At 50.9% G+C, this 26,661-nt stretch overlaps 1 protein-coding gene across 3 annotated transcripts in view; it reads right to left on the bottom strand.

Moving 5' to 3' along the window:
• Window positions 1–1,806: 1,806 nt before the first annotated feature.
• Window positions 1,807–26,661, bottom strand: part of NR6A1 (nuclear receptor subfamily 6 group A member 1) — a 71,665-nt gene continuing 46,810 nt past the window's right edge. Inside the window, exons 1-9 of one of the 3 annotated variants that reach the window (XM_054284323.1) lie at window positions 21,710–21,781; window positions 15,108–15,338; window positions 12,500–12,555; window positions 11,033–11,190; window positions 10,015–10,242; window positions 9,412–9,666; window positions 6,023–6,144; window positions 4,454–4,606; window positions 1,807–3,533 (exon numbers count right to left, since the gene is read on the bottom strand). In XM_054284323.1, coding sequence (XP_054140298.1) covers window positions 3,445–3,533; window positions 4,454–4,606; window positions 6,023–6,144; window positions 9,412–9,666; window positions 10,015–10,242; window positions 11,033–11,190; window positions 12,500–12,555; window positions 15,108–15,338; window positions 21,710–21,737 — 1,320 coding nt within the window. In that variant the 5' untranslated portion in view covers window positions 21,738–21,781 and the 3' untranslated portion in view covers window positions 1,807–3,444. Of the gene's footprint in view, window positions 3,534–4,453; window positions 4,607–6,022; window positions 6,145–9,411; window positions 9,667–10,014; window positions 10,243–11,032; window positions 11,191–12,499; window positions 12,556–15,107; window positions 15,339–21,709; window positions 21,782–26,661 lie in introns of those variants that run through there. The other 2 variants (XM_054284321.1, XM_054284322.1) reach the window with 2 other exon arrangements.

Genomic DNA, 26,661 nt, shown 5'->3' with positions numbered 1-26,661 from the left:
ACCGAGCTTCACAGCTTCAAATCAAAACCAAGAAAGAAGAAAGAATGAATGGGAAATAGCACATTCACAGGAGAATCTTTTTTTTTTTTTCTTTTTTTCCTTTTAAAAATGCAGTAAAGATAAAAGAAATTCAAGTGTTGTTTTTTTAAAAAGTTGGTTTGAAGGACAAGACTTACGCTCCGTTAGCTGAAGTGGCTGCGGGTCCGTGCAGAAGCCTGAGGAGCAAGGGCAGGTCCTGCTGGCACAGGGGAGGGATCAGGGCAGAGCCACTTGAGCCTTTGCATGGCTGGGGACGGGGCCACCACGGCCCCCCAGCAATGAGAGCACCGAGGGGTCAAGGCTCAGCCCCTGGCACAGCCTGAGCCGAAGGGGAGGAGAACTCACTCACTTTCCAGAAGGTTCTGTCGAGGCCCCGGGTGCAGCCCTGAGAGCGGGACCCTTCCAGCTGCTCCTCAGCAGCCTCCCCTGAGCACTTTGAATTTATGTCCCAAATCTCTGCTCGGATTAAAAGTAACTCTTCAGCTTTCTATCTGCACAGATGCTTTGAAGGAGAAGAGGGGTCAGCCAGCCAATCTATCTCTCAAATCGGGGATAAAAATTGACTTGTCATGGCAGAAAATTCTACCAAAGACTATTATTGTTGATAGATTTCTCTATGACAGAAGGTCAGATAAGCAAGAGCAGATAGATACCAAAGATAATGAACTTCCCCCTAGTAGCATTAAGCACAAATAAAATATGAGTCCCTGTAAACTGAATGTTACATGAAGAATGGAACAAAAATTCCAACCTTTCCAGGGTGTCCTTCAAACCAAATTCACAAATACATCTACCTAACGTCTCTACATCTCTAGCTACATTCCTACCTTCTCATAATACCTGAGTTTGCAATGCAACACATTCACATTACCCTGTTTAAAAAATACAAGTCATTAGAGGACTTGGTGCAGAAGATATCAGGAATGACTGTCCCGTGATTCCATCTGGTCTGTTTGCTGCTTCCTTACCTGTCAGTTCAGGAAGGATTTTCTACTCCCTATGGCAAATGTGTATTTGGGAACGGATACTGCTGCCAATCAACCGCTGTAAAATTTGCTTTCTACAACAGAAAGTGGAACATTCATGTCTGTTTGCCATCATAACTGAATTTAGGTTTTTGGTTGTCGTTGGTACAGCATTAGTTTTGGGAGGCTATTTTGGAAAACCACAGATTACCCAATAGATTATTTTTGTTGGGTAGCTGGCAACAGGATTACTGCTTTTATGTACACTAATTAAAACACTTATTCATCAACAGATTATAATAATTCAGTAACTGCAGAATAAAATCACTCCTATGCAATTTTAACAATTCCTTGAGTGTATAGAACAGCAAGCCAGAAATAACCCGTAATAAAAAGATCGTATCAAGCTATTTGGAAATTAAACTCAAAAGCTGAGAAATACATTCTAACTCACAAACAGATACACTACAATCTTCCCCTGAACACGTGAGGTATTGGCTGTATGCAGAAGGCTTTCCTGAGAATACACACAGAAAGTAAATGAGATTTATGGAACCACCTTTGGGTGCGAAGCTCCACCGAGCTGAGCCGCTGCTGTGCCCAGCAGCTGGTACCCGTAACCTCCTGTTTAAATAATGGAAAATGAACAGCTATGGACTTTGAGAAGAGGGAAACGTTGAGCTGGGAGATGCCCCAGCGGGATGGATGCCCGTGGTGAGGCAGCAGCAGGCCCTGGTGTGGTGTGAGCAGGCTGTGCCAAACCCGCAGGGCACAGCTGCCCTCGGGCTGCAGGCAGCAGCAGGGAGGGAAACCGGGAGGGAGGGCTTTGGGGAATGGGATTCTCCTCCTGCTCACCACCACATTCATGCACAGCAGCTGCAGCCCTGCTGAGCTGTGCTTGCTCTGTGTCAGCAGCTGCCACCAGGGAAAGACAAGGTAGTGACTCGTCCCTCCTGCCCTGAGGGAACAAAAGTTGTTCCCACAAGTATTTTAAAATCAGCCTTCAAACACTTATTGAGGAGCCACCTTGCTAAGTGAATGCCAGATTTACATCTAAGGAGGCAGGGAAGGAAATCCAGCCAAGGCTGTCTAGGAGAGTGACAGAGTCTTTGAATATTAATTGCTAATGAAGGAGATGAGATCAAGAGCATCTCATCCAAACCTCCCCATCATGAGCAGGAAATCATGAGATGACTCATGAGAATGCCCAAGTTTAGCTAAACATCAGCACCAAGCAATCACTCAATCAGCTAATCAGCTGTCATTAAACCAGTTCTCCATCTGGAGCTGTGGAGAGCCCGTGAGATGGAGAATCCAAGCCTGGCAACAGCTAGAACACAACAGGTAACCAAGTACAGCAGTAATGTAGTTTTTCCTGGGATTCCATAAGGAACAGAACAGTCCTGGCAGGATCTACCTATGGAACATCCATTCCCTGAGTCCAGCAGAGAAAGCCATGCCAGAGGACACTGGAGTCCCTCACCCCACTGCACAGGCCCCATTTAACTGCTCCCAAAATGGGGATTGCTGCAATGCAGAAGCCTCAGAAGTCAGGTACCATGTTGGAGGAACACATTAACAGGGGCAATCCTGCCTCTTCTCTAAGTAGGCTTTTCCTGCTTTTGTAAACTTAAATGGATTTTAAGGAAGTGATGATAAAGTCCTTGCCATCCTCTAGCAACAGAAGCACCTTTGTGCAATGCCAGGAGCCTGTCCTGAACTGCAGGAACACAAATTCAGAGGAATTGGCAGGTGTTGTGGCAATAGTAAGAGGGCAGTTGGCCAGGAGGGGCTGGGACAGACCTCCCCTGCAGCTCCCCAGACAGGACAGGGCCAGGGAGCCCCTCAGAGCACTGCCATCCCACTGGAAACCTGCATCTGAAAACTGCCAGGGGACAAGACACCAGCTGCCTAGACAGACTTCTCCTTCTCCACTCCTGCCTTTTTAAAATTACAGAAAAAGCTTGGCACTTCTCTAGCACCCACTTCTCCAAAGTCGTCCCTTTGGGATAATAACAGCTCTGCCAACATTTGCTCTCTGTGACAAATGCTTTGGATGCAAATCATGGAAAGAGCAGTGCATGAATAGCATCTTCTCCTTGAGGTAGTCTTAGTCATCTCGGTCCCCAGCCCCAAATACAAAAGAACTAACCCTAACAAACACTGTAACATTAAACATCTTCACATTCTGTAAACTGCTGGAGAATGCATCTGCTGCATTCTTACAGAACCATGTGCATCGTGTTGAAGATCATACATTCAACTCTGTCGTGAAATAAATATATAGGAAAACGAGTAAAAAAACAAAAACAAACAAAAAAGATTCTTGCTACGAGGGCAGGGAGGCGCAGTGCCCGGTCTCCTGCCTGGATGGCCCCTGCCCCTGTCCCGGTGAGCCAGCCCCAGGCTCCGCGCAAGGCACGGCCGGGGCCAGCTGCGCTCACTCTTTGCTCACACTCGTCTTGCAGGAATGTAGAACGGCCTTAAAAAGGAGAGGCAGCTGCTCCAGAGGGACATTCACCATTTTTCCTGGTAAGAAAGAAACCAGAATTAGCAGCCACAACTGAATCAGATTTCAGAGACACCTAAGCCAGCAGCACTGGAGACGGTTTTACCTTGAACCTTTCTCAGAAACAGTTAATCATCCTACAGCTACATTGGACATTTGATATGCATTTGGACACAATATGATTTATTTACTGAATAGAAAGCAAAATAAATGGGCAAAGTCAGATCAAAATGATTTCTCCACAATGGAGAAGTATTTATAGAAAGTGGGAAAGGCTAAATCCCATCTCACCTCAAACCCAGTTGTTGATCTCCATGAGTAAATTACGAGAGCTACTCTGAGATTATTATCTAGTTCATTATGACGGAGTAGGATGAAGCATACGGAGCCTTGACACAGGGAGGCAAGCATCTCCCTTTGCCATAACATCCAGGAACAGTTTTAGTAACACCAGGCCTTGGAGATCTAATTAGCAATGCAACTGCAGCTGAGAATTCACCTGAGGATTTCCGAGGTCCAGATGAGGAACCCTGGGGGTTACACTGATCTGGTTGAACTCTGCTGATCACTTTCTGCTCAGTTCAGGGATCTCCCTAATTCTGATCAGATAACTACTCAAACCAGGATTACATCCTTTTGAGACGAAATGCACTCCATCTGGGAGTGAAAGAACAATAAGGGGAGACTGAAGAATGCACTTAAAGGGTGTCAGGTTGGAGCAAAGCCCCTCTTCCCCAAGTGAGACTAACCCTGTGCCCACCAGCACCACCAGGACACCTTGCCAAGAGCCCCTCAGACTGGATGAGCTCAGGGCAATGGGATGGGCTTAAAGATGGGCAGAAGCTCTGATAGGAAATGCTCCCACACAAACATCCTCAACCAACGTCTACAAAAGTTTCACTGCAGGAAGTTAAGTGCCTTTCAGAAGCACTCGGGTTACCTGCAATGTAGCGGATCTCTGGCAAACACATCATCAAATCCGGGAAGCGGTTTGGCTGGTGGGGGTACTTGTACTCTGTGAAGTCCTGGCAAACATACCAGTACCGCTTGTTCAGCTGCTCCAGCTGGGAGGCGTTGGTCAGACCCCTGATATCTGCAAAGGAATACAATCAGAGCAATGAGAACATGACAAACACATCTCAGAAGAGCGGCAGCCTTGCACTTACTGCCACTTCTTCATGACAGACTGGTTTCTGTCACTCTGATCCGGGCCCCTGCTTTGGAGACTGGCTTCCAGCACCTGGACCAATACTAAAATTCCCATCTCCCCTCCTGCTGTGCCTGCATCACAGATGTGTCTTTATATGTGTCTGGATCCAGGATTTCCCTCCACAAAAGGCTGGAAAGAGAACAGCTAATATCCTACACTGCTCACCTGCAGCTCAATGAATGCTCTTGGAGAGAACAGCCCCAGCAACCTGAAATCCCTGCCTGGCACAACACAGCCAGGTGTCAGGGTTTGGTCCTCACAGCAGATCAGTGTAACACCTCCTCACACAGGAACACATTGATTTTAGGTGTATCATCTTGGCTGAGGACAGTGCTCAGCTCTATAATTAAAGACATCATCACATTCCTCCCCATCTGCTTATGAATTATGTCATGGGAGCTTTATAAACTTGTCAAGTTCTTCTATTTAAATTTAGCTTTGCCAGTGTCAGGCAGCACACACAGAGGAAGAAGGGACAGGCAGGAAGTCCCACTGGCAGCGTGAGCAGCAGCACTGGCAGGTCCTGGGAGGACCCAGCACAGCAGCGAGGAAGCTGCGGAGCGGGCTCGGTGCTGGGAGACCATCTGACGGAAGAGGCATTGATCTACTGCCCAAAAGCTGACTTTTAAAAATAAGTCTCAGGTATTTCACATAAAAAATTGCAAACTTCAACTAAAAATAAAAGAAGACAGGAAGTTAATGAAAATACATTTTGGAAAACAATGGAGACAGCTCGAGAAGTGCATTATCCAGTGTCAGGAAACTGCCCAGGGAAGCAAACCGGAACCTCAGCCCGGCACAGATTGAAGTGTCAGCATTATCTCCCTCTGGAAATGAGCAGGGGAGGAGGGAGCCCGCAGCACATTTTTACAGACTGCAACTATCTTTCACAGTACAAAAGACTTTGGGGACATTTATTTCCAAAATTACAGCTGAACACTATTCACTGAGCATTTGTCTCTGCATGGATTTTGAAATGCCCAGGATCTTGGAGGAGCCTGAACTTCCAGCTTTAATACGCTATTAATCAACAGGAGGATACAGCCCTTTCCTAGGATGAATTCATGGCCTGCATGTAAATACTTCACTTGTGATTACCTTTCACTGTGAAGAGTCAGATTTAGGTATAGAATCTAAAACGTAGGAACCCAGCTAAGCAACCTAAGGATATATCCTGAATGTAAACATTTTAATGAGTCTGAAAAACTCTAAAAATTTTAGAGAGGAACCAGTCTTACAAATTCACCCTTTGAGACATAAAAATGAGCAAGCGTGGCTGGTAGCTCCCCTTTGCCGCACCTTGGTTTAGGAAGTTGATGGCTTTCATGCAGGCGTACTCCTCGTTGCTGACCTTCAGCTGGCTGAACTTGCGAAAGAGGTAGATCAAACGTTCCATCACCTCCATCCCCTCTTCACTGAACCTGCAGGACAGAGATCGCCACATCAGCACACACAGCCACGGCCTGGACAGTGAAGCCATGAAGCTCATTAAAGTAGCTTCAGAGATTTTAACACCTTGCAAGAGAATTTTTTAAAAAGTCAAAAGTTAAAAACTGCCTGAAGTCTGCTGGTACCAAAAATAAGGAGGAATGTGTCTCAGTTACAAATGCAGAATCATAGTATCATGGAATGATTTGGGTGGAAATTACCTCAAAGCTCATCCAGTCCCATTCCCTTGCCAAGGGCAGGGACACCTTCCACTAGACCATGTTACTCAGAGCCCCATCCTGTCTGGCCCAGGGATGGGGAGCCCACAATCTACAGATATTTTTAGGAAAAAACCCTCTCTTGGTGATTCAGTTCACCACCAGCCTGTTCTAACAGCAGGGAAGGTTTCACAGAGGCAGGAATCTGCAGCAAAGCCAGTGACAGAGATGGGCAGCACAGGGCACACTGATGCACAGGGAACACCCCAAAACCTCCTGGAAAATTGCCTGATGGAGATTTTGTGGGTGCAGAATGAGGTCCTCCTGCTAAAGAGGGTGCCACACTTCATCAGGAGAAATACCCCACATGTGCACCATGAAAAAGCCATGGGGAAGGACCAGGCTGGAGTGGGAGGGTGTGGAGGGCTGTGGGTGCCTGCAGGCACCTCCAGACCATCCCACGCCTGCCCAGGGCCAGAACAGCCTCTTGGGAACACATCTCACAGCAACAACAGCCCGGCTTCAAAGCAGGCACATATTGCAGAAGCACTCAGAAGTGGGACAGAAGTGTTTCGGGAAGCTTCAGCGTGCTCTGGCATTGTGCAGCACAAAGAATAAGAGCACAGCCAGCAAGCCATCTCTGAATAGAACAGAAATAGAACCTTTTTCACTGAATAATACCTTATTTTGGCATGTGTGTTTGTTTACTTCAAAGTTATTTGTAAAATGCATGATGGGGTTTGACCTCTGTGAAGTGAAAACAAGCTGTCTGAACTCCAGGTCAGTTCTTCAAGAAAGTAATATTGTAAGTGATGAAAGCCTTGTCGGCTAATCTAAAGTTGTACAAGTTTTCTTGCTCTCCAGTTGACATTAAAAATCTTGCAGGTGCAAGATTGCAAAGCTCAAGAAGTTAATGAGCACAAAGACCACTCAGTCATCTGTGGGGTTTAATTGTTTTTAGAGCATGCACATTTTTACCAGCCACTCATCACTTCATAAATCCAGGAGAGCTCTTCTCTCATTCCTGCAGTTGAACTGTCTTACTTTTCTGCACATACTTTCCTCCCCCTTTCAAACAAAGCTGTTCTGTTTTTCACAGCCCTATTTCTTCTCGAGGACTGACTCCTCCACACACTTTTCCTCACAGTTTACACCAGGCAAGTTTCTGGCTGGGAGTTGTCAGCATCAGCTGGGGAGGAGGGGGAAGGGAAGCGCTATCAGGAGTGCTGGGGGAGGTCAGGAGTCTATTCATTTCATATTCATCTTCAGAAAAACAGCACAATAAAAGAAAACATTTGATCTAGCAGGCAAACAGAACGTTTAGCCAGTTGTTAGAAGCAATTAAAACAAAGGAGCTGGGGAGCTCATTCTATGCCTTTGTTTGTCACCTATGCTTTAGCACTGCTCTTGTCATTTTGTTAAGAGCAGAAATTAACCCTGAAGTGCCAGACCATCCCTGCTCAGTGACATTTCTCCAGCCAGGTGTGAGCTCTAATGAAATTCCCTTTGCAGTCATTCCTGACCAATGCCAGAGGAGCTGGGGGCTCTTTGAGAACACCCACAAATGGGACACCTCTCCTAAAGGGCCCCTCTCAAGTCCAAAGAGACCAGATATCTCATGAGTGCTTCGGACAGGGAGACTGATACCCGTGAGCCATCCCACTGCCGCTGGAGACAGTCAAGCCATGGCTGAAGGACCATGAAGACCAGTGGGAGGGAGCTACACAGCCCCAGTCCCCTCATCTGTGCAGCTCCCGCTAAATGGCTTTTAGGTGTGCATTCTCCCAGGTTACTAATGACAATTAATGACACTTGAAAAGCTAAATCACAAGAGGAGACTGCAGAAGCATTCCTCTCCCAAGAACACCTATTTTCATCCATGTGCACAGATCTTCTCTGAAGGACCTTCAAGGCGACCAGCTCTGAATTGCCGGTTTCTGCAGGGCGAGGATTCCTCCTTTGTCTCCTTGTCTTACCTCTCGCTTGTATTTATCACAAACTCAAAACGAAACAAACACTTCTCTTGTGAGGCTCTGACCAGGACAGCAGGAACAAAAGGACAGCTGAATGCAAGAACAAGTGTCATTGTGGTTTTCTGTGACCCTCAGTGCTCCTCGCAGGAGCTGCACCAGATGCACGATGAATGGTTGTGCAGAGCAGCGCCGCAGAGCAACCTGTCCCAGGAAATGAGACACCTGGGGCCAGCTCCCTGCTCCCACCACGGGCTCAGCCAGCCAGTGCCTCTGCTTGTCACAACAGATGCACAAAGGAGCCCCCAGGAACCACGAAACACCGCAATGGCCGAGGAGCACAGCACTGTTTAAATCTCTGCTCATCAGACATCCCCTGGTGAATCCAGCAGCAGCGTGAGCCCAGCAGGGGCAGAGAGCAAAGAGCAGGTGTTTAAATCCTCTAAATCCCACCTGTTCTGCCAAAGTATGGTGAGATTGGGACTCTACTACCAAAAGAAGAATCTGTCTGGCACCAAAACTCCAAATAAAATATCCAAACCAAAAAACAACACCCTGACCAACATGATAAATGAAAGGCAGGCTCCTCAGAGCATCAGATAGTCTGTACCATGGAAAAAACAAGAGCTAAGTTGCAACATCTTTAAATTTATCTAATCAAAACAAAGAAATAGCAATTAATAATGAACACTTTGATAATACAGACAACCAGCTATGTGAACAACCTTTCCACTGGCACAAAGGGTTTTTAAATAAGACTTTCTTTCCTGTGTGTCAGGGTTACCCAAAGTGTTGGTCAGTTTTACCCTCCTCATAAATGGTGGCTTGTAAGGCTCTGTTGGAGGACAACAGCATTGCTACGTGGAATTCAAACAGCCCCACACACCACTTTGCCCTTCCCTGCAGGATGGAGTTGTGATCCAGCACTGACTAACCATGATGTGATTTCTAAACATGGAACAACTGCTCCCTAAAAAACAGAAGAGGAAAACAGCCACAGGTAGTGACCTGTCCCATGGTGGTCAGAGGACACCTGTGTGGTGGGCTCCCATGGCTCCTCATCCCATCTCACCTGTGCAGCTCGTCGTCAGAGGGAGAGTACTTGGAGGTGACATCTGCAAGGTCACCAAAGATCTGCTTGCTGTAAACAGTGAGCGAGGAGAGCAGGATCAGCTCCTGCCACGTAGAGCTGAGCAGGCAGGTATAGTCCTTGATGGAGAGTTCGCAGAAGAACGGCAGCTTCTTGATCCAGGCAATCTGCCTGAAAAGCAATTCATCCGCCAGACGACACAGCAGCGCAAACAGCTCTGCCTGAGTCACTTTGTACCTGCAGGCACAGTTAGTACAAAGGCAGAAAAACCATTAAAAACATTGAATGACATCATCTGACGGGGAGCTTGGAAACAAGGCAAATGCTAAAGGAATTGGGTGTCACCTGGTGACAGGAGCCTGGGCAGGGGCTCAGGGGAGTCCTCACAGCCCCCGGGGTCACCCACGTGCCCGGCACCCAGAGCACGCAGCCTGGAGCCCCTGCCAGCCCCACGCAGCCCAGCCCCAGCCCCTGCCAGGCCCATGTACCCCGGCCCCAGCCCAGCCCCAGCCCGGCGGGACGGGGTCAGGTTTGCTGCCCGCCCCGTGGCTGTGCCCGCCCCAGGGCTGTCCCTGCCCCACGCACCCGTCCTCGATGAGCATGGGGGTGCTGAGGGGCTCCAGGTCCTCGGCACACAGCAGCTGGCTGATGAGGCCGTGCGACTGCGGCTCCAGGCTGCGCGGCTGCGGCGCCACCAGCGCCGAGTGCGCCGAGTAGCTGAAAAGGTGCGGCAGGTACTGGTAGTGCGTGGACACCGGCGTGCCCAGGTACTGATCCCTGAGTGCAGCGAAGCCGTTCAGCTCCACCGACCTACTGGAGAAGGAAAAGCTCTTCAGTACACCCCCAAAACTCCACCTGATTCACTGCAGTGGCACAACCAGCTCCACCACAAATGTGAACAGAAATAGGGAAAGCAACTGCTGCACACCCAGCCTGGCTGGGCACCGGTTCCACGTGATGGAGATCTGGGAGCTGCTGCTGAGCTGCCACTCAGGGAGCAAAGCAGAAACCCAAAACCCACCTGTGCCCAGCCTTTCCACCCCAGCCTCCTCACAGGCCCAGAATTTAGCACTGTACATTAAGTACTAGCACAGCCAGAGAACACAAACAAGGCCAAGCTTAAGCTGCTACTGAAAGCAGATGGGATCAGGTCGGAGATTCTTACAGTGTTTGCAATCAAAGGCTGCATCAGGAGGTTTGCACTCACAGCAGCCAACTTTAACATAACACCACCCATTACTAACATAAATGGTTTTATTTTCAGAATCTGAGCAAAGTGCAGAGAAAGAGCTTATGCAGAATGAGCAATGAAAGGTGATCAAGTTCTTAACATCTGCAGAAAACACAAACAATATAAACTGAGTATATTTTAAATATAATTGTATCTCAAGATTTCTTCCTTTGCTCACAAACATCTCATTTCCCAGGTCAATTCTTTTCAACCAGTGCCTGTTTGTCTTAGAACACAATCAGAGAGGTAAGAACCTGCTGCATGATCTTGTTTACACAAAGATGCACTCACATGTTTTCCCTACACTGACCCCAAGTATCACTCAGGGAAAGAAATCCAAGATTCCTGTAACACCAAATTCTTCATTCCCACCTTGAAGATGGAGTAGAAACAGGCGAAGGCTGGTTGCTCTCAGAAACTCCATTTCCAGGGGAACTATGGTCACTGTCTCCGTTGTTGCTCCATGACATGTTTGCCTCTCCCTCAAATTCTTGCCCAGACATAATTCTCTCAATCTCTTCCTCTGATATCTGTCAAATACAGGACGCAATGGTTGGGAACAGAAAAGCAGAGCCTCTGTTTGCAAACACCCCCAACAGGGCTGAGCCTCCTGCCCCCCTGCAGGTACCACATCCTACCCCTGCATTTAACAACACCCAGGGAAAATTCTATTTACAGGTGATGGTGGTGACCTCCAGCAGCACCGTTCAAGCGAGGGCGGCACAGCAGACAGGAACTGACACATGAGGAGACGATGTCAGATGGGCATGGCAAGGAGCTGTAAATCAGCCACTGACACTCCCTGAGAAACCTGGCAGTAATTGAGGCCAGGGCATTGGGAACATCACTCAGGACTGGCAGGGGGAATGGCAAACAGGAGGTGGGGCAGGCTCTGGTTTGATAAAGCAATCAAGAGAGGCAAGGTGACACGTATAAAATCAGTCAGGAAAACATTTACAGGCAGACAGAGCTCCCTATTTTCCTCCAGATAAGAACCAGGTGGCACCTGAAGTAGCAATTGAGCATCTAATACTTAAGTTCTAGAGAGTAACATACACAAAGCTAAAATAGAGTAAAAAAATTTTTACATTGAGTTCACTGTAATAAAAAGTTTCAAGAAAGTGCTGGGCATGCTCCTTGAGGAATGTTCCACCACTAATGGGGAAAATACAACAAAAATTTAGAGGCTTTTTTTTTTTAATTCTGTATGTGTTTTTTTAAATTCTGTGTATGTTCCTTAATGTGAACAGCAGGAAACAGGTTTGTGTGGTTGCAGGCTGTGTCTGACACCACCCAGCAGGGCAGAGCTTGCTTGGCTCCTCACACTTTGGGCTGGGCCGAGGGCTCCTTCCCAGGCACTCAGACCCACAGAAATTGCTTTCAGTGTTATTTCTATTTTGCTAAAATAAACACTAAACTTTTAAAAGACCTCTCTTCCAGGAGCAAGCTGGAAATGGCCATCATTCCTCAGGCTGTGGCACAAGCTGCTGTGCTGAATTCCCTCTCTCTTCACAAGGCATCTCTGCACAAGCTGGGCCATCAATCAGACAGACATTTACTGGTGCCCTGCTTGCCACAGCTGAAGGGATTGCAGCAGGCAGATGAGATTTACTGGGAGTCAGGGAGGGACAGACGTCCTTGTGTGGCTCACAAAGGACAGGGTGCAGCGAGCCTGTCCGTGTGTCCAGGCAGCACCCAGCTCCATTTACCATCTACAGCTCCTGATGTGTTCCTGCCACACCACCAGGAGGCACGGCCAGGGGTGATGGAGGCTCAGCCAAGCTCAGCCCAGGACACCAAAACTGAAGGGAACCACGAGGGACAGCCACACGTGCTCACCTGGACAGGTCCAATGCTTTTGTTTCTGCCTCCTGGCATGCCATCCTCCCTGATTGCTGAAAGACACAACCAAACCTTAGTGAGGAACCCTACCGCAGGGTATTAAGCAGATATCTATTTATGTTGAAAAGTTTTTATACCTTAGAAGATTCATTTTTTTCATTAAAGAAGTTTACAGAGAAACCTCCAGTGCTTGAGCAGCACACAGCATGGTTCTCTCCCCAAAAGGCACAGACACATCCATAGGGCTACAAGCATTACTCAAGGATTTTAGTTTCTTCATGTGCTCCTTGAGTGACATGTAATGAGGAAACAGCAATCCCTTATCACAATTAATTTCTGCATAATTTGAGAAGTGGAACAGGGTAAGGAACCCTATCTGACCCCTGGAAATAACCCAGGCAATGCCCAGGACTGCTGGAAAATGAGATGTGAGGCCAGCACGACCAACTCCACCACCCACAGCCCCGTGGAGCTCCAGAGAGACACCCCCAGTGCAGCCACAGCACAGACACGCAGCACTGCACTGCTGGATTATAACCCTGCTGCGCCCTCAGAGGGTCCCATCTCCTACAGCCACCACAGAAAATGGAGGGGAGATGTCTGACCCTGCTGCCTGCTTGCAAAGCTGCTGTTTAAACCTCAAGTTACCACCCCGAGCAGCACAGCTGCATTTCAGAGGGGCAGCCTCATTTCTCAGCTGCATTTTTAAGGCTCTTTAATCAATTTCCAGGGAGCTGCAGTGCAATCCAGCTAAGGGGATAAACCTGGAGCAGTTTCTGTACCTTGCCCTTCCCTCTGTCTGTCTCTGCAGAGGCAGTGGCAGCCCTGCTCCGTGTCCCCCTCCCAGGCTGGTCCCTGTTTATCAGGGCCTGATCTCTTTCCCACCACGACCTGGCCAGGCTTGGCAGGAGGCTCTGCCCAGCTGCACGGTGACCTTGCTGCTGCACAGCCTCACCCTGCTCGGCACAGGGGCTGCAGGAGGCCCTCCCGGAGCAGAAAATGACACAAAATTTGAGCGAACATTTCTGCCCCACAGAAGCCACGCTGCTGCTTGGGTTGAGATATCCTCAGCTGGAATCCTCCCCGTGTGCTCCTGCAGCTCAGGGAGTGCCTCAGCAGGGCAGAGGAGAGGGCCATGGGAGCTGAGCTGTGCCTGCCCGAACCCCAACCACCGACCCCAGCAAGGCACAGCACTGACTGTGCATTTCCTATGAAAGCTCTTTCTAAAAAATATCAGTTTCCCACTTAAAAAAAAAAAAAAAAGTAAAAAAAGCTGTCATAGTTAGCTGTTATCCCCTTTAGGTTTTTTAAACTTACTGGAATTACAGGAATTCTAGGGGAATTTCTCTCATTTTCCAAGATATTTTACCACTAACAGGGATTTAGAAGCTTCCCAAATTGCCTTGGTCTTTTGATTTCAAAGCATAATTTTAGCAGAAAATAGCTTACACCTGCAACAAAATGTAGCAATGTTTTTGCTGGTGGTCCATCAAAAAGGCCTCTAGAATGGTTCCCAAATACAGATGGACTCTCTGGAACACCATCCTGGTCCTTGGCTGCATGACAGCCAGACTCCTCAAAGCTGGACTTCCCACCAATGCTAAGCTCTGCCCCTTGTCTGAATTTAGAAATTATTGTATTTAGACCTAATATTGAAGGGATTTTCCAACCCAACAACGCCACAATTGGGCACCAGGGCAGGAAGAGAGAGCTCCAGAACCCAACACTGAGGACCTTCAGGGCTGCCTGAGGCCTCCCTGGCCTTGGCGGAGACACCAGAGGGGAGTGAAATTCACACGGTTGTTGAGGGAAGGAAGAAAAAGGAAAGGAGGAAATTAAGGGAAGGGGAAAGGAGGAAAAAGGAAAGGAGGAAAGGAAGGGCAGGAGGGGAGCAGGGAGGGCGGCGCGCGGCCGGCAGGTGGCGCTGCGCTCCCGCAGGTGAGAGCGGCCCCAGGTGAGGGACCCGGGCTGATCCCAGAGCCACAGTACAGCCCCGACCCCCGGCTGAGGGACCCGGGCTGATCCCAACCCACAGCACAGCCCCGACCCCCGGGTGAGGGACCCGGGCTGATCCCAACCCACAGCACAGCCCCGACCCCCGGGTGAGGGACCCGGGCTGATCCCAGAGCCACAGCACAGCCCTGATATCCCTCAGACCCACAGCATTCCTCCGTACAGGAATGAAGCAGCTCAGAGCTTAGTATCTGTGCAAAATTTTTAATCCATGCATGATTTTGCTTAAGTCTTGGAGTTTTTTTTTGCAGGGAGTTTGGAAGGCAGAATTGCAGTACAAGATGGCAGCTGAGAGAGGGGCAGCCCCCACGGTGGCAGTGTCCCCTCTCCCCACGGCCCTGGCAGCCCCCATGTGGCAGTGTCCCCTCTCCCCTGGCAGCCCCCACGTGGCAGTGTCCCCTCTCCCCTGGCAGCCCCCACGGTGGCAGTGTCCCCTCTCCCCACGGCCCTGGCAGCCCCCATGTGGCAGTGTCCCCTCTCCCCTGGCAGCTCCCATGTGGCAGTGTCCCCTCTCCCCTGGCAGCCCCCATGTGGCAGTGTCCCCTCTCCCCTGGCAGCTCCCATGTGGCAGTGTCCCCCCTCCCGGCGTTACCTTTGCGGTTCATGCCCATCTGCAGGCACTTGAGCAGCCGGCAGTACTGGCAGCGGTTGCGCTGCTTGCGGGACATGACGCAGTTCTTGTCGCGGCTGCAGCGGTACACGCGCTTGTTGCAGATGCTCCTCTTGAAGAAGCCCTTGCAGCCCTCGCAGGAGATGATGCCATAGTGCAGCCCCGTGGCCCTGTCCCCGCAGATCAGGCAGGTTCGCTGATCCACCCGCTCATCTGCAAGGCAAGAGGGAGCTCTGAGGGGAGCCTGGCCTGGTTTCTGTCGGGTGGCTCTGACTGAGGGGCGGCCACAGAGTCCATCCCGCAGGGACAGCTCCATCCTCCCCTTCCCCACTGCCAGGCAGGGCCCTGGGGCTCTCCCCAGCAGCCCACATCAACCTTCCTGCTGCTCTTACCAGAGAGGAACACAAACTCCAATGGGTTTGGAGAGGGACAAAAACTCCAACTGCAATATCCCACCTCAACTGCACAGAGTGCAAATACAGAAACCTGGCAGACAGCAGTGACTGTGAAATCCTGTCACATGTCACAGACTCCAGGGGCACTCTGGGCTTCAACAGCCTCACTGCCCTCATGAGCCACTGCCCAGAACCTGAGAGAGCATCGTTACAGAAACCATCCTACAGCTGAGCCACAGTGATGTGATTTTACTGGTCCTTTTCCAAATCTTTGAAAAGCCTTTGGATGACTAAAAATGTAAATTTCAGGGCTCTCCACAACAGGAGCTGTCACATCAAATTCAGTATTTTAAGACTGTAACACTGCCTGAGGGAGAGAGCAGAGATGATGCTCAGCTCGGTCCAGACAGGGATGTCAAGCAGAAAGGAAGATGATGGTGAAGAGACCCAGGTAGGGCACCCAGACTCTCATCACCTCCCACTGCATAGGGAGGCCTAAACCTCACTTCAACCAAGTCAGCTATGCTTAAAATAATGCCAGCAAGTTGCACCAGCAGCTCTTCCTGCAGCAGATGTTCCACAGCTCAACAGTTTAACCCCTTGCACACCAGGCCAAGCTGCCCCAGCCCCCACCTCGTGTTTTAACCCCATAAAATCCCAAGAGTTGCAAACAGATCTGCACTGCAAAGGTGGGAGCTATTCAAATACATTTAGGAACACACAGATCTGCAGTTTTCCAGTATTCTCCATAGGGTTGCTTTCCCAAATGTCAAACATTACCCAGATGACTGGATCACCCTGGCTGAGCCAGGCACGAGAAGAGAAAGGAACCACACTCTGCTGCTTTTCACTGCCTCACACCCTTCCTAGGGATGCTGGTTGAACCAGGCTGTCTCTCGGTGCCATTGCCCACGGGGACAGAAACACCCACGGCCCAGCAGGACCCAGGAGGTGGCAGGGGCTCTGTGGGGGCTCTGTGGCTGCCTGGGCACAGAGGAGGTGGCACAGAGCAGGGCACGGCAGCTCCCCGTGCCCACCACCCACACTGGGAGCCAAGGGGAGCTCACAGTGGGCACACACAAACCCACACCGTGCCCAGGGTGCTGCCCACACCCACGGCTCCTGTGTGCACACAGAACCTTCCCCAGGCTTTGGGCAGCACTGACTGTGGAGATGAGCTGGGTCAAACTCGCCCCAGCACAGCACCAAGCCCATTTTCCTCATTCAGATTTGACCAGGGAGTTTTCTGAGACAAAGGTGTTTATCCACAGGATGGATTTGTGGAGCAGCAGGAGGTAAGAGTCACAGTGAAGTCTTCTCCAGTCCCAATAAAGCCCAAGCAAGCTGACAAACCAGGGTGTAGCTTCTTACTGCTGCAGCACATGTGAATGCAAGAGAAATGAATGAGCCAAATGTTTTGGGACCAGAAATTAAACCAGTTTTCTGTTACATAAGCCAAGTAAAAATCTAAACCAGCTGCTCCTACTCACAAGCAGCTTTCTCCAGAGCTTAAACCCAGTAGAAACCAGAACCAATCTGTGTTAATCTCTAAAAGGCTTGCTATGCACAGCATGCACATTTGCACTGTTCTGCAAATTTCACTGTTCCCAAACGTTACAATAAAGGGATGAACAAAGGAAATACAAACTTTAAGTGAAGAAACATTCCCGATTTGCACCAAAACATTCCCAGTTTCACATGACAGACCCCCTCAGGTATGTGCTGCACCCAAAGGAATGTGGGTACAACCAGGAGCGGGGCTATCTGAGCATCTCTGAAGGGAGGCAGCTAAACATGACTTTGTGGCCACCGAGCGCATAATCTCCACCTTCAGCAATCTGATAAGCGCGGGGAGGGGGCCGGGGATTAGCCAGGACAGAGGATCCTCTATCTGCAGGGTTTAGCTCAGGCTCAGCTCAGCTCCCGGCCCTCCCCCTGCTCGCAGAGCCGTGCCATAAATCCCGGCTCAGCAGCGGTGCCCGGCTCGGGGCAGCGGCTCCGGGGCTGGCAGCGGCTCCCACACGCGGCCCCAGGCAGGACAGGCTGCCCGGGCCCACCGTGCCAGCGAGGGCTCATTCCCAGGCACTGCTGGTTTTGCTGTGGGAAGAATGGGGCCGCCACCCCGGCAGTGCGGGAAGCCCGGGTGATTGAAGCGAGGAGGAACCAGAACCTTCCCTCGCCATCTCCATCTCCATCTCCCCAGCCCACGGTGAGAACGGCCACAGGAACCGCACTCACCTCCGGCAGAAACTGCTCCTGCGCCTGCAGGGTAGAGCTGGAAACAGCAGCGGCACACGCCGGGAACAAAGACAGAGCCCAGGGACCACGGAGGTGGCCGTGCTCCCCACTAACAAATGGAGATGAAAAATGATGGCCTACAGAAAGCCTTAGAGGTTAGATCTTTTAAAAATCCTGCAGGGACCATGGCCAGGCCCACGGGTTTGCTGCTCCTGACCTTTGACAGTTTTCACCCTGTGTAATGCAGCCCCTGGTGTGGGTGAAGGATGGGAGAGAAGGGGCAGAATCGCAGGGAACTGCACAGAAATGGTAAAGCACCAGCAAACCTAAAGCAGTTTTGCACTGAGGGTGCTCTGAACTCCCTTAGCCTTGAAATTTCACTAGAATATCAAAACAGATAAGAATAGCAATTTTTAAGTGAATAAGCCCTCCCTCCTCCCTGTCACCTCTCATCTCAGCGATTCCCCTGGTTTCAAACGCTACACAAGACAACACAGATTAGGACACAAAGCAATTGCTAAGAAATTTTTTCAAATACCTGTTTTATTTCAGAGAGAGAGCTGAGGAAGCTTCCCCCTACCCCCCTCCCCAATTTTTCTGATGGGTCCCACATTTAACAAACTCATACATGGGATATTCTGGCTTTGTTCTCCCAACCCATTGTAACAGGGGCCACTAAATCAAACAGTTGCTGCTACGACAAAAGCACTCACAAAAATCTCAACCTCATCTTGAACCCTGAAGATTTTTATGGCTACTCCCTCGCTAGCCCCTCCCCGAAGCCACATTAAAGGATGCATTGTTTTCAGAGGTCATGGTAGGTTTCATACCACATACAATGTAAATTCTCCAAGAATATGATGATGTTACACAAGAATCACAGAAGATGGAGTAAAGAAGAGAAAAAAAGCTATCCTCATATATGTTTTATAAGACAAACAGTAAAAGCAATACATTAAATTTTTCAAGAAACCGTCTTTTGCCCTAAGCAAAATGAGCAGTCTTGATAATTTTTTTAACAAAATTCCTGTGAATTTCCAAAAGGAAATCTCTTACAATCCTGGTGAAACACATCGCAAAGACCCGAACAGAAAGCACTACAGCACGCGGATGAGATTCTAAAGCACACAGCAGATGAACTGAAGCATGGGGACACACAGCCCTGCCACTGCTGCCACCTGTGCCAGCCCTGTGCCCAAACACCCCAGCAGTTCCTGCCACATCCCCGAGGGGACCAGGAGCTGGCTGCAGGTCCCCAGGCTGCCAGGGGCTCACAGCCAGCCCTGCAGACCCGACTGAAAACTCCACAGCTCCCTGGGAGATTTACCTTGGAAACCTCGCGGGGTTTTGGTGCAGCCGGCCTGGGCGATTCTCCATAGCGGTGCTTTACGATGGAACAGAAACAAAGACTTTATTTCCAAAAGTAAGGCCAAAAGTGAAGGCACAAGCCCTCAGCCAAACCCCAGAGCAGACAGTGCTGGGATTTGGCCTGGCTGGAAAGCAAGAGGGAGAAAGACGAAAGATGCCACAGGCAAAACTTCCCATTTATACAACAGAAAGTGAATTTCCAGCTAAGAAAATCTTTTACAGCTGAAAAAAAATTACAAGCAACATTCAGCACTGCAATTCATTAATATATTTAACCTCTTTTCAGCGGCGTACCAGTTATTTGCTTCTTGATTAGCTGACCCTGTTGCAGCCCCCTGCAGCATCCTTGAGCGGGGTTTAAATCTCAAGCTGCTAAATACCAGCTGTTTGGGGAGGGGGCAGAGGGGGAGATCTCACACATGTGTTACTTAAATCCCAACCACATCTCACTCTCCTCTCGCCTCTGGTGATGCCTCGAACACAAACAAACGCGTTGGGGTTTCTTTTCCCCTTTATTTTTCCTAACGATTTTTTTCATTGTCAATTTTTAGTTTCAAGAAAGCCATCCTGTGAAATTCAAGCCCCAGAACTGGAGGAACTCCCCGCTCAGTGTGCAGCGCTGCATTGTCCAAACAAGCCTACCCCCAAACCAGGCGCCTTTGCTTCAGGGGCCTTTTTTTTTTTTTTTTTTTAAACTTATAATCGATGAACACAGGGATTAAATTTTCTGCGTTGGCCCCTGCTCGGGCCAGAGCCCGCGGCCGGGCGCACAAAGGGCCGGGGTCCGCTGCTGCTCCCCACCGAGCCCGCAGATGGGGGTCCCACCCCACGCGTCCTGCCTGGCCAGCCCGGCTCAAAGAGCAGATTGTGCTGCCCCGGATCAGGCCGGCCGCGGCGAGCGCTGAATAGAATTAACCCTCTGTGAACTAAAACAAAAACATTTGTGTGCCCAGCTGGGAGAAAGGTTAATTTAAATGGACAAGCCTCCTGTAAAAAAAAAAAAAAAAAAAAAAAATAGAGGAGGGGAAAGAAAGAGGAAGCCTGCAACCTTATTCAGTGTACTGTAAAAAGATGTTCTACTCACAGAGAGTCTCATTTTAAAAAGCAGCAAGTGAGTACTGGAAAGCAAAGAGGAGAAATGCTGCACTAGAGGAATGGCCAGTGCATCTCTCTCTGGTCTCCCTTTCCAGTAATGAAATCTCAAACTCACAGTCCTATTCCACCCTGATTCCGTTTCTGCCCAAGTAGAGTTCAATCAAAAGAAATCCCCCATTAAAACCCCCAGAAATCATCAGCTGCTCCTTTTTCGGCTCGGTATAAATCAAGAGCGTGCAGCTGATGAAAGCCATCACCCTTCCCCTGCCTGGGACACATCTCCATTTGCATATCAAAAACTCATCTGTGAAATGCAACCTCTGCGGGCAGGGGAGCCCCGAGCGCGGCCCCGCGCCCCACGGGCCGCACGTCCCGGCGGGCGGGGGCTGCGGGGGCACGGGGCGCCGCGGGACCCCCGCCCCGCTCCATTGTGCGGGACGGGGACGGGACGGCTCCTTCGCCCCGGCCAGTTGTTGCACAAAGAGTTTGGAACAAAAGCCCGCACACCAAAATGTGCCCGATGGCCGGGACCGCAGCTGGGGACACGCTCGAGGGTCTCGGTCGCGCTGCCCACGCTCACAGACCGACCCCGAGTTCAGTCGCTCTCCCAAGTGACCAACTTTCGCTGATCCCATTTTAGCAAAATAAAGCTCCGTGCGCGATCCCTGCCCGGCTCCGGCGCGGCCGCACGCTCTGGATTAACGACGGGGTTACCCCGGTTTGGTTTTATTAATTGGCGCATTACAAAGCGGTAGGATGAAGCCCTGACTTACCTGTCCTACAACCTATTCTCTTGGCCCTGTTGAAGCTGTCTAGATGTGCAACCCCTGAGAAGGATGCTGAATTAAGAAAATCCGAAACTAACCCCACCCCCAGCAGTGCGGGCTGCGGGAGCAGGGCCTGGGCACAACAGAAACAGCGACTTCTCCAGCGTGCGCTGCCCAACACGCCATGCTCTCTCCTGAAATATCTCATCCTTACTCTGAAGGAGAGCTTTACCGCTGTCTTCAGCCACAGAGGGGAAAAAAGGCTGCAAATACCGGGGGGGCAGCGCCGGTCCCGGGAGGGCGAGCGGGCGCTACCGAGCGCCTCCGTGACCCCGATACTATCCATAATTAACGATACTAAAAAAAGCTCCTCCAGATGGTCGGAGGGATTAGGAAGTTTAAAATATAAACAAATTAAGCCACAAAACAAACTAATGCCCTTTTTTTTTTTTTAATTGCATAATCCTGTTCGCAGCCCAGGGCTACGCTGCCCGGCCCCGCGCCCCGGGAGCCGTGAAAAGGCAGGAAAGGGGAAAGCCCGCACGGCTCCCTCCTTGTCCCCGCGGCGCCGGGCGGTCCGAGCCGCGGCACCGAGCCCCGCACGCCGCACGCCGCGGGCGCCGGGACGGGGCGGCCCCGGGCCGGTAGCGGCGGGGGGCGGCGGCCCCGGGCCCGCGCACCTCCGGCGGCACCGCCCGGACAAAGGCCCGGCCCCGCTCACCTTCCATGCAGGTCGAGTCCCGCTTCATCCCCGGCCGGCTCCTAGGGCCGCCTCATGGCGGCGGCGGGCGGGCAGCCCGGCTCGGCCATCGCCGCCGCCGCGGGCCGCCCTATGCTAACGACGTGATGTCAGCGCCGCCCCCGCCGCACCGGCCGCGGGCGGGCCGGGCCCCCGCCCCCCGGCACAGCCACCGGCCGAGAGACAGAGCGACAGACAGAGTGACAGAGGGACTGAGCGACCGGCCGAGAGACAGACCGACAGACCGACCGACCGACCGACAGACAGACTGACAGAGTGACAGAGCGGCTGAGCGACCGGCCGAGAGACAGAGCGACAGACAGACAGACAGAGCGACTGAGCCACCGGCCGAGAGACAGACCGACCGAGAGACAGACCGACAGACCGACCGAGCGACAGACAGAGTGACAGAGTGACAGAGCCACCGGCCGAGAGACAGAGCGACAGACCGACCGACAGACTGAGCGGCTGAGCGACCGGCCGAGAGATCGAGCGACCGAGAGACGGAGTGACAGACTGACTAGCTGAGAGACCAACTGACAACCAACCGACAGACTGACTGACCGACAGACCAACTGGCCAAGAGACCAACCAAGAGACTGAGTGACCGGCTGACAGACCGATTGTCTGACCGATGGACTGACTGACAGACCAACCAACCAACTGACAGACTGACCAACAGGCCAACTGAACAACAGACTGAGCGATCAAGCGAATGACTGACAGACTGACAGACTGACCGCTGCCACCGCTGTGAGGCATGGCCTGGGCACTTGCCAGGAGGCATCAGATGCTGGCCATCACCACCAAGCATGGCCACTGGCCACGGGCCACCAGCCATCAGTACCGGCCACCCCTTGGCACAGTCCTTGCCAGGGAAGCTGAGAGCACTGCTCCCTGTGCTGCGAAACAGGTACCACACACACAGACACCAACAAAACCCAGCGATCCCCAGCATGAAGGTAAAAGCTGCTCAGAGCACCTGTGGCTGCTCCATCCCCGGACCTGTTCGAGGTGAGGTCTGCACAAGTCTGCACAAGTGAGACGCTGGAGCTAAAATGGAACACAATAAATCCATCACTGATTCAGCTGCCCGCCTCCAAACAGGTACCACTGACAGCACTGGTCATGGTGAGCCCTTCATCAGACACAGCCACGTGTGTCTGCACCAGAAAATATTCTCAGGAAGCTCTTCTGCCCCTTCGTCCTCCCTCCGGGATGAACTCAGCCTGGGCTACAGTGCAGCTCATGTGTCCTTAGTGCCCAATAAACTGTCCTGGTGCTCAGCTGTGTTTGACCAGCCCAAACCAATCTCACCACAGCACAGCATTTAAGGGAAGGCCCAAGAGCATTTCGGCTGATGCCCAATCCAGCCTGTCATCCAGATGTCTGGATCTCTCAAAACTGGCTCTGCTCAAAAGGCACAGGTTGCTTCTGTTCCTCATCCCGAGGACTGCAGCACCCAACTGTGCTCTGAGAAATGCCTGGCTTAGAATAAACAAGGCTCAGAGGCAACACAAGAGGTCATATTTCACTCCATCCCAAGCCTGAAATTTTATTGCTTTCTGGTGACATCCAGCAATGCAGGGCAGAGCTCAGTGGTGTCCTCCTGGCAGCCCGGGGCCCCTGCTCCAGCTGGCCCTGCTTGGGCAGGGGATCTGGCCACCAACCCCAACCCTTCCATGATTCTCTCTGCTCATAATCCTGGTTTTATAACCCAGCATTTCTGCACAGCAGGTGCATTTGCAGGAGCAAACTCTGTAAGCTTTGCTGATGCTGTAAATCTGTGCAGCTCTGTGTCAGTGACACCCTCGTGGGACTGACGTCCTCTTGTCCACAGCCACCAAAGCCGGGCTGGCTGAGGAGCGGTGCCGCCCTGGCAGCGCATGGCCAAGGTAAGGCAGCCCCGGCTGCACTATTGACACAGCTGTTTGCAATTGTGCTGCTCCCAGAGCTCCACATTCTTCATCCCCTGCGAGCCCTGAGCCGGCTCCCGGCACCCCTCGGAGGAGTGTGACCAGAATGCAGAGTGCTTATTTTGTAAAGCTGCAGCGTGGTGTGGACACAGCAGGCTGAAATGAAGCAAGCTAATCTCCAGATAACACAAAGTTGCTCCCACAACTGCTGTTCGGACCCAAAACACAGACACACCAAAAAAACCCCAAAAGAAACCCACTCCCACCCCCCACCACCCCCCCAATTCTGAAACTGCAATTACAGACCAAACCTGGCTGGGAAAAAAATATAATTGTCCAAACTCACATTAAATACACGCAGCAGTTTATTCATACAAAATCCCTAAGGATTCATACAAAATTTCCTAAGGGCAGAAAATTATTGAAATAATTGCAGAGATCCAAAACTGTTCTGTAAAATCGCAGGCCAGCTGGGAATGGGCAAAGAGACGGGAAAAAGGAGTTCTGTTGTCTGACCCAAACAGCCGTGCATGCAGCAACTCTGGGCAAAAGGAAAATAAAGTAGCTGGTTCTTATTTTAGCCTGTATCAGCCAATTCCCACCCCAGAGAGAACAGCCTGATGCTACTGTAACCAACATCTAAGAGTTTATAACAACACCAGGTCGCAACAGTAAAAGCCAAAAGCATTGCCAAAAAGTGGGCAAGTGGCACTGCTGCCTGCGCGGGATTTATTGTCCTGATGTTAAAGCCATAAGGGACAGGCACAGGAAGCAAGAGGAGGTCCTGCCCCTCTCCCCCTGCTCCCCGGTGATGTGCCATGAGATCACCACTCCAAAGAGAAGGAATTCTCAAAAGATGTGACTTTTTCAGAAACATGGAGACAAAGTGGCATCATGAGCCATGAAAATGGATGGAACAGTGCCAGGCCAGGCCAGCACAGCTGTCCCAGGACACTCTTTGCCAGCACCATCACTCACCACAGCCAATCCCAAAAGCTGGGATGAAAACCCGAATTTGGGCCGAGCAGGGCTGGCAGAGCGGTGTGGGCCCAGGAGAGGGGCAACCCTTCCTTGAGCCCTTGCTCTCCCACCCACGGCCACAGTTCCATACCTCCCCGTGCAGTGCAGCAGCGGGGCTCTGCCCATTTTCATGACAATCGGGGCTCTCTTGTGTCCCCGCAGTTTGAGCCATCAGCCCCTTTGTGGCAGGAACAAAGTCCGGGCTGTGACAACAAAACCCAGCACATCTCGGCCCGAAGGCGACAAACCCAGGGCTGCCCCCACACCGCTGAGCCGGCCACGGAGCAGAAACCAGGAAACGAAGAGATCCTAAGGAAATGCCCGATCCTGGCTCAGTTTTCACGTTACCCACAAGGGTGCTGCTGGCAGCACCTCCGCAGTGCCTGAGCCCGCGTGGGTCGGCAGGAACCCGGGGAATGAGACCCAGCACCCACAGCCAGAACCAGCCTGGTCTGTAACTGTGGCTGAAAAAATGATAAAAATTCAGATTAGCACATCTCAACAGCCTCGGTACTGTGGATGTTACTGCTTTCAGGCACTGCAGTGAGAGAGCTGGCTGGAGGTAAACACAGCGTGTACTTTACCCAAAAGATCTATTCCACTCACTATGTATGCAGCTATTTCAGAGAAAAAATTTAAAAATTAATATTAAATTGCTTAGAGGAGCTATGGAAGAAACTGCAAGGAATGATAATAAACATCCACCTGATGTCTGAGCTGCTCTTGATAATGGTTTAACAACAGATCAGGTAATTCCTCTCCTCCCTGGTGTTAAACACACCAGGAGTGTGGTGTTAATAATTCTAGTGAAGGTGGTCACTTGGTGCACATAAAATAAAGCTATTTTCTCCTTCTTACTAGTTTGATAGGTCGTTGTGTAAATTGAATCCTTCTATCAATTTCCAGTTTCATCTGTTTATTTCTATTTTTATTTGTCTGGCTACCAAATTTGCCATCCCAGACAACTGAGTGGTTCCAAGAAGCGTTTCATTGCACCTCGCTTGGTGGGTGACACACAGCAGAGAGCAGCTCTGTGTGACAGAGGAAAAGGCAGGGGGGAGGTTAAGGGCTCCTCAGAGAGGTCGCCTTCAGAGGAAAAAGGGAAAACAAATGGGATTGTAGGCATGGGAAGTATATGGTTTTACTGCCTTAGTGGGAAAGTACAAGAAAGGGGAATTGCAAAGGGAGAAGCTTTACATTTCTATGAGGAGGCAATCGAGCTCCATTCCCTTCCTATGGGATGGCTCCATCCATTCTAAGAGTGCCTCTCCTGCGACTCCCAGTAACCAAATGAGGTCACACAGCATCAGGCACACTGGAAAGCACAGGGAAGTCCTTGGGCAGGGTCCTGGCACCAGGAGAGCTCACAGAGCCCCAGCACTGCACGGCTGGAGCAGCAGCGGGCCCAGGGCAGGCTCCGAGCCTTGCACCTCCTCCCGTGGCAGCTGCTTCTGTTCTGCCTGGGGTCGATATTCAGAGCCCACAGAGGTGCAGCAGGGGGGCTTTGTCCCGGTGTGTCCCACCTACAGAACCACGCAGCCATCAGCCAGCGGGGACACAGTGAGCCCAAGCTCTTCATCCAAACCCAGGCAGAAGAAGAAGATGATGGTCAGCAGGGTGCAGGGACAGAGGAGAGGCCTGTAGGCCGGGAGGCAGAGAGTATCTCTCAGATTTGAAGAGGTGGGAAAATTCTGTGCATTAAAGTGATCAGCTGAAAAGCCAAAAGATGACTTTATGCCAGACTTAGGCAAACTGCAACCAGACAGATTCACCAGCCTGCTGCAGTTGCTGGTGTTTTTAATAATAGCAACAACAGCCCGAGATTGTTATTACAACTATAGTTATTATAGTTCTGAACACTGTTTACAAATTCTAGCTTGGTGGTGAGCAGCATTTTTTTGTACGCCCAAGGAAAAACAAACAGTGAGGACATTTCCTCAAATTTCAGGTCAGATGGCAAAACAAAGAAGAAAAACCTTCAGAATTACAACTGCGGCC

The sequence above is a fragment of the Melozone crissalis genome, unplaced genomic scaffold, assembly GCF_028551555.1.
Source record: "Melozone crissalis strain CALT ecotype California unplaced genomic scaffold, PUWL_Pcris_2 ptg000041l_1, whole genome shotgun sequence".
NCBI lineage: Eukaryota > Metazoa > Chordata > Aves > Passeriformes > Passerellidae > Melozone > Melozone crissalis.
The sequence above is the reverse complement of the archived record's forward strand: the minus strand, read 5'-3'. Positions and strand labels throughout refer to the sequence as shown.